This window comes from Onychostoma macrolepis, chromosome 20 (genome assembly GCF_012432095.1).
Source record: "Onychostoma macrolepis isolate SWU-2019 chromosome 20, ASM1243209v1, whole genome shotgun sequence".
Taxonomy (NCBI): domain Eukaryota; kingdom Metazoa; phylum Chordata; class Actinopteri; order Cypriniformes; family Cyprinidae; genus Onychostoma; species Onychostoma macrolepis.
Window position 1 is genome coordinate 26,863,404 of NC_081174.1, and position 7,265 is coordinate 26,870,668.

A 7,265-nucleotide genomic window follows, 5' to 3' on the forward strand; every position below is an offset into this window, starting at 1 on the left:
TCCTTGAGAAATCATTCTGATAGGCTGATTTGAAATAAACATTTCAAGAAACATTAGCCTGTTATCAAAAATTGGAAACAGTTGTGTACTTTTTTTTTTTTTTTCAGGATTCTTGATTAATAGATAGTTTAAAAGGACAGCATTTTAAGGTGATTAGACAAGTATTTACCATGACTTAAAAATACATATTTATTTATTAACTGCTCACAAACTCCCAGGTACACACTTGCCATAGAGTTAATTAAAAGATTAATAAAAACGCTTATGAGACCTGATGGTCAGACCTGGTCAAATTAGTCATATCAACCTTAATATACTCCAGAAATTCCTGACATTCAGCCCACTGGCCAGGAAACCCACCATATGGTTGGCATTACATGTAAACGCATTTCCAACATTTTGTGCAACAGTAAACAATATGTGGAAACGAACAGGATGTTTAAAAGGACAGGAACGAGATTCATATGGAACAACAGTAGAGACTAGAAATAGTAGTTACACTAATTCCTTGAACAATTAATAGATTATATAGTGATGAAAATGGTTTGACTGAATTGCATTGCAGATTGATAGTGGACCAACTTAAACTACACAAAAACTGATAAAAGACAATCAAACTATATGATTTCTTTTTTCAAATGCACTTCTAAAATATTTAAAAGTAATAGAAGATGAATCCAAACGCATTCACACAAAAAGCAGCATATTGATCAGAAAGTCTCTGTGAGCATTTAAAACACTCCCCTTTGAAATGAGAAAAGGAATCAGCATATCTTCAGTAGGTTTATTGCAAGCAGAGGTCTTTATAACAGAGCCTCTGTCTTAGGCAAAGTGCATGAAACATTTGACATTTATAACTTAACGGTTCACAGTAAGACATACTAGCACACATGATCGAACACAACTCCATTAAGCATCATGGCAGCTTCCATGATCTGAATTCTTCATTGATCTATGTGTAAACATGTATATTAGTAAAGGTTAAAGACTTGGCTTGTGCATACTGCATTGCATCAGAAAAGGCCAACACATCCAACTGTGAAAGAACATGAATTAAAAAGAATAATTCACCCAAATATGAAAGCTCTGTCATCATTTACCATTTTTAATCACCCACGTGTCATTCCATTTTGACTGAAATTTAAACTGTTATTCACTGTTTATCTTTTAATCCAGTGAACTGTTAACTTGCTGTGACTGGATCACTGAGTCAGTCAACTCGACAACCATTTCAGTCTGATTTTTCATTTTTTGGTGAACTATTCATTTAAATCTATTTGTGTTGAGTGGCCATCTATAATGTATTAGAAGGGTTTTCAAAATCAGACAAAATTGGAAAAACAAAAAACACTGGTTTTTATGGTTTAAAAGGAACAAAGATTTACTCATCCTCAGGCCATCCAGGATGTAGATGAGTTTGTTTCTTCATGGGAACAGATTTGGAGAAATTTAGCATTACATCATTTGCTCCTCAATGGATCCTCTGCAGTGAATGGGTGCCGTCAGAATGAGAGTCCAAACAGCTGATAAAAACATCATAATAATTCAGTAATCCACACCACTCCAATCTATCAATAAACATCTTATGAAGCGAAAAGCAGCATGTTTGCAAAACACAAATCCATCATTAATACATTTTAACTTTAAACTGTTGCTTCTGGACAAAATACAAGTCCATCATTCATAATATTTTTTTTTCTCTTCCGTCCTCTCACATCAAAATCCACTGACATATTTGTTTTGGCCTATAAACGGTGCCTAATGTGTGCATATTTCTCTCCTGATTTAGATAAGACAAACTTTTTTACTGTAGGAAGCAATATCATGGATAGAGGACTTGCATTTTTGTCAGATGCAATGATTTGATGTTACAAACATCTCGATGATTGATTTGTTTCTTACAAACACACAGCTTTTGGCTTCACAAGACGTTAATTGATAGACTGGATTCATGTGAATTATTGTGACGTTTTTATTAGCTCTTTGGACGCTCATTCTGACGGCACCCATTCACTGCAGAGGATCCATTGGTGAGCAAGTGATGTGATGCTAAATTTCTCCAAATCTGTTCCCATGAAGAAACAAACTTGGATGGCCTGAGGGTGAGTGCATTTTCATGATTTTCGTGATCTACTCCTTTAAGAGAGAAGGATTTATGAAATGTCTCTCAAATGTGTGGGACCAATAAATCTGAGTCTCTGGTGCAAGCAGGAACAGTCAGGAGTGACCAAAAGGAGCTTGTGTGTTGAGAGGCCTCTGAACGATGACAGCATTCGCTAAATCAGCTTCCTCCAAACTCTGACCCTCATCTCTCAGCTCTCGGAACGGCAGGGATGTAGTCAGGACGAACGGTGCGTCCGTTCTCTGAGCCTGCTCCACAAAATGTTGCACATCACTGATCCTGGAACAATTACATAAAGGCCAACATGAATGCATCTTCTCAGGGAGCTTTGCAGCCGCATCTTAGCAATCATGTTCAAGTCAGAGGCATGAAATCCTTACATGTGGTGACGCAAACGTTAAATCCAGCGTAATCTGATTTGATCTGCTGCAAAGTTGCAGCTTACGATTCTTCCATTTTACCTTGTGAGCTTATATTACATAAATGATGAAGGAGAATTATGTAAGAGCTTTTGAGGGTAGGATTTCAAAACTGGAGCACCACAACATGCCCAGGGTGGATTCTGACAATACAATAAGAATATTCAGACATAATCATGTCTAAGGCCTTAGCTGTGTCCAGTTTATAAAAGCATAGTACACTAAAGAATGCAGATTCAGTTATAGTTTTTTAAGGTGATGCTTCGAGGTGCAAAGAACAAACCAAAAAATACTTCCATGTATTTAGACCAAATAATTTAATAGTACAAATAGTTGGCTGCATGATCGAACAACTCCATTAAGCATCATGGCAGCTTCCATGATCTGAATTCTTCATTGATCTATGTGTAAACATGTATATTAGTAAAGGTTAAAGACTTGGCTTGTGCATACTGCATTGCATCAGAAAAGGCCAACACATCCAACTGTGAAAGAACATGACGGGGGAAAAAAAAAAAACTGAAAATTAAAAAGAATAATTCACCCAAATATGAAAGCTCTGTCATCATTTACCATTTTTAATCACCCACGTGTCATTCCATTTTGACTGAAATTTAAACTGTATATTGTATATTGATGGCGTCAAATATGGAATATTACATGTTGCTTAACACATGCATTGTATACAGTTACTTCCATATATATGTATACATTTATATACACTCCTGAACAAAATCTTAAGATTTAACTTTTTAAGGCTATGATCTTAAACTTTTGACCAGCTGATGAACAGCCTGTTTGAGTCTAAATGCAGTTTTCAATAAATTGCCTATTCTCTACTTTTTGTCTCTTGCTCCTGTTTCTTCTTTTGGTATTTTGAAGCAGTACTTACAACCTGGTTACAATCCACCAATGCGAAATGTGATGTCAAAATTAAGATTTTGTTCAGGAATGTGTAATATATATATATATATATATATATATATATATATATATATATATACACACACACACACTGTATATATACACATACAAACGCTATGATTATAAATAATACTTATATATAATAATACTACATAAGTTGAATAAATATAATTTAAAAACATTGAATATTACATTTTTATACATTGTAAACAGTTACTTCAACTCTTTTTACATTCAATTTATTTAATTTTGCAACATCAGGGCTGGAAAAATTACACACACTTTTAAGCTTTTTTTTTTTTTTTTTCTTTAGGGGGAAATATGACCTACATGTGTTTTCAAGAGATTCATCTTCTAAGAGCATATGATACTCACCGATGGCACAGATTGAACCTCTGCACGAGACGCTGACCATCTGCCAGCCAAATCTGGAGGGAGGTCACAGGGAGGTCCTCATTCAGCTCCACAGCTGGGAGAGGAGGACCAGAACAGTCCTCATGTATCGACCGAGACCTGGCCACCACTCGCGGAGCCACGCTACAGAGGACAATCATTGCAACTTCATCAATTTGGTTAAAAAAGTATGGTTAAAAGCCTAACTTTGACCAACGAACTGCAAGTATTGTCATGTAATTTCACATGTGATTAGAGGGTCAACTAACTAACACTAACATCTGGATAATCCTTGGCACATTTACAGTCAAAACATCACAGAGTAGAAGTGTTTCGAGGACACCTAGTGGATGTTTGTGGGAATCACTACGACTAGGAAAATTACTCAAATCTTTCATTTTATTGCTTTACAGCATCACTATTATGACTTCTCTTCAGGTGTGAAACTTTGGCCAATTCAAAACACTATAAACCAGAGAGGATCTGCTACCTTCCCAGTCTGTAACCTCGGCCTGTAAACGGGTGAAAGGTCTTTTTCTTTGGGACATAAACTTCATCTTTCATGTCCTCCACATTGACTTCTAGTTCTTCATCCTCGGCTCTTCCTTCTAGCTCCAGAGGCAGCTCACTTTAAATAGAGGATTTTTAGATTATTACCAAATCTAAAGATTTTATTCTGTCTGTATGTCGTCATTTGAGGGGAAAAAGTGCAATAATGATAATAGAACGGCCATTTTAAACCTTTGCAAGAAGTGGAATGTGAATGCTATAATATTGCCACCGTGACAATTATCAACACTACTCACCCTCTTTTAATGGCCTCCAAGAACTCTTGGTTTTCTTCTAGTGTGTAACTGCGTAAATCTTCATCGTTTAACGTGAAACCATTTTTCCACAGTCTCACTACAATCTCCACCTGAAAAAATTCAGCCATGAAACACTCTTAAGCAGCCAGAAGAACCCTTGAAAATGGATTATTTTTGCATTTCTTTTTGATGATGCTAGGGAGTCAGAAATGACACGCTTAAAGGAATATTTGTCCAATAAATGAAAGCAGAAAATTAAAATTTACTCACTCTCAGGCCATCCAAGATGTAGATGAGGTTGTTTGTTCATCGGAACAGATTTGGAGAAATTTAGCATTACATCACTTGCTCTGCAGTGAATGGGTGCCGTCAGAATGAGAGTCCAAACAGCTGACAAAACAAACATGCAACTTTTCACTTCACAAGACTTTAATCAGCTGGACTGATGTGGATTATTGTGATGTTTTTATCAGACTCTCATTCTGACGGCACCCATTCACTGCAAAGGATCCATTGCTGAGCAAACTCATCTACATCTTGGATGGTCTGAGATTGAGAACATTTTCAGCATTCTTTTATTTGTAGGTGAAGTTCTTTCTCAAAGTGACATTAACTTGACGTAGCTAGCTACTAAGCCGCAACAACATTTTTATTTTAGGTAACCACCAGAATGTTCTGAATGCGATTGCACACAATATGTCTCATATGAACAGTCTGACCTTTTTGCCGCTGCTGGCAACACTGCTGATCTTCTCCACCTCATCGAGCAGGTCCTCCACGGAGAAACTGGATCTAATAGGGCTCACCTCCTCGTCGTCCTCCTCTTCCTCATTTTGTGCCCCTTCACACCTAAGAGCTCACAAGGTGTGATTGATTTTAGATTACTCCAATTACGAACATGCAGTAACGATGTAATGTCACTGGCATGATAATGTTTCAAAGTGAATAACGGACACAGAGCAGTGTATAGCGGACTCACCATGTGTCATCTTGAACCCTCTCTCTTGAATCAATATCTCTCATCATGACTTCTTTTGTTGTCCATCTTGCAACACAAACATATATAAAGGCATATATAAGTTATAAGGGATAGTGCAAGTCAATGTAACCACTGCATCAGTGCTTCCTAAATAATTCACGGAGCAGGACTTTCTGTGTGAGATTGACAGGTGCAGTGTGATCTGAAATTCTCAAAACATTGATCTGTTCATACCAGTCCAGTAAATCAAGGTAAAATTATGTTTCAACTGACCAGAAATAACCAATGATACACTAAATTAAATTACCGTTTCTTCTTTTAATGGAGTAATTATTCACATTAAAAACAAGGAATGCATAGTAATACATTTCATAAAAAAAAAAAAATATTGCAAAATAATCATAAACTATTTAACAACAAATCCTTGCTTTTGGACATGTGCCATGAAATTACCATGGCATGCATTTGAAAAGTATAAAGATATTTCACCAGTATTAATCTGATCAGTATTTAATCAGCTGCTTATTACTGAATGATGACGTCATGACGCACTTACAATAACCCATATGACAACGTCTTGTCTACTTGTAACCTCAGTTTATGTAATCAAACGTTTTGAGGTCAAGCTCTGAACTGTAATGGTACCCACATGCATGCTTTAAGCCCTCTATTCATATTCACTGTAACGGGTCAAAAGCAGCATAATAAATGAAAGCAGTGCGCCAAAATTACGTAAGGACAGTGAGGAGAGCACGCAAGCGCACTGCGCTCTGTTATGACAACAAACACGCGCTTAACCCATAGCATATCACTTCTGTATGGCAGATCGATAACTCCGATTATAAAATTGTAGACTGTTACCAGTGTAAGGCTTCAGTGGTGTCGTAAAACTGTCTCTTTAGCTCGTAAGTTTCTCACAGTTGTCATGTCGCTCCGTACGCTACGGCTGTCCACCATTCCTGTGACGTGACGACGTAACGTTTGTGCACACGTCGCTATGACATCACGAAAGCCAAACGAGCTTGAAATGGTGTTTTACACACTCTAGTCTGATATGAATATGAGTTGGTTCACTGAAGGTAGCTGAATATGTTTGTCTTGGGTGATAGTGACAGATGGTTAGTGAATTTAGCAGTGTTACAGAAACACTCAACAGAAGCTATTTTTAATAGCACACATCACCTGACCATACTATCTGGCATATATATAATTTAACTGAAATAATATCCTGTAAAATCACACTTCATAGCTATAAACTTGTAAACATAAAATAAAGAGAGCGGCCGCGTGCGTTAGCCAATCAGAATGGTTTGAAGAAGCTCTCAGCCAATGGGGTGAATTTAGGGCAGGGCTATCAGTTTCATCGACGAATGGAAAGACGGGGAATGTTCGGGGAAACCTTTTTGGCAATGATCATTATTGTTGTAGTTCCTTTTGGTGCCACTAGTGGAGGATGTAATACACATGCGCACACACACACATGTTGGTTTATGTGGTTTACGGGGACTTTCCATAGGCGTAATGGTTTTTATACTGTACAAACTGTATGTGGTATTGTCCTACACCAACCCTACACCTAAACCTACCCCTTACAAGAGACTGTCTGCATTTTTAGATTAAAA

General features: G+C 37.1%; 1 protein-coding gene across 2 annotated transcripts; it reads right to left on the bottom strand.

Annotated features, from left to right (window-relative positions):
• Positions 1–559: 559 nt before the first annotated feature.
• ubxn2a (UBX domain protein 2A) lies at positions 560–6,660 on the bottom strand. 2 transcript variants are annotated; one of them, XM_058754852.1, is made up of 7 exons: positions 6,505–6,660; positions 5,644–5,709; positions 5,384–5,513; positions 4,665–4,774; positions 4,349–4,486; positions 3,841–4,002; positions 560–2,401 (listed from the first exon to the last, which is right to left on the bottom strand). In XM_058754852.1, the coding sequence occupies exons 2-7, from the start codon at positions 5,688–5,690 to the stop codon at positions 2,218–2,220; spliced, it is 771 nt and encodes a 256-aa protein (XP_058610835.1). In that variant the 5' UTR covers positions 5,691–5,709; positions 6,505–6,660; the 3' UTR covers positions 560–2,217. The 2 variants fall into 2 exon arrangements, with proteins under 2 accessions (XP_058610835.1, XP_058610836.1); XM_058754853.1 differs by lacking the exon at positions 560–2,401 and adding an exon at positions 2,421–2,942.
• Between the last annotated feature and the right edge of the window lie 605 nt (positions 6,661–7,265).

Excerpts from the sequence above, each read along its gene's own strand:
- ubxn2a (XM_058754852.1), bottom strand. The coding sequence starts at position 5,690 with ATGATGAGAGATATTGATTCAAGAGAGAGGGTTCAAGATGACACATG. Across the intron at positions 4,775-5,383 it reads TTGCCAGCAGCGGCAAAAAG|GTGGAGATTGTAGTGAGACT; the intron begins GTCAGACTGTTC and ends GAATTTTTTCAG. Across the intron at positions 4,003-4,348 it reads CGAGGTTACAGACTGGGAAG|CGTGGCTCCGCGAGTGGTGG; the intron begins GTAGCAGATCCT and ends TGTCCTCTGTAG.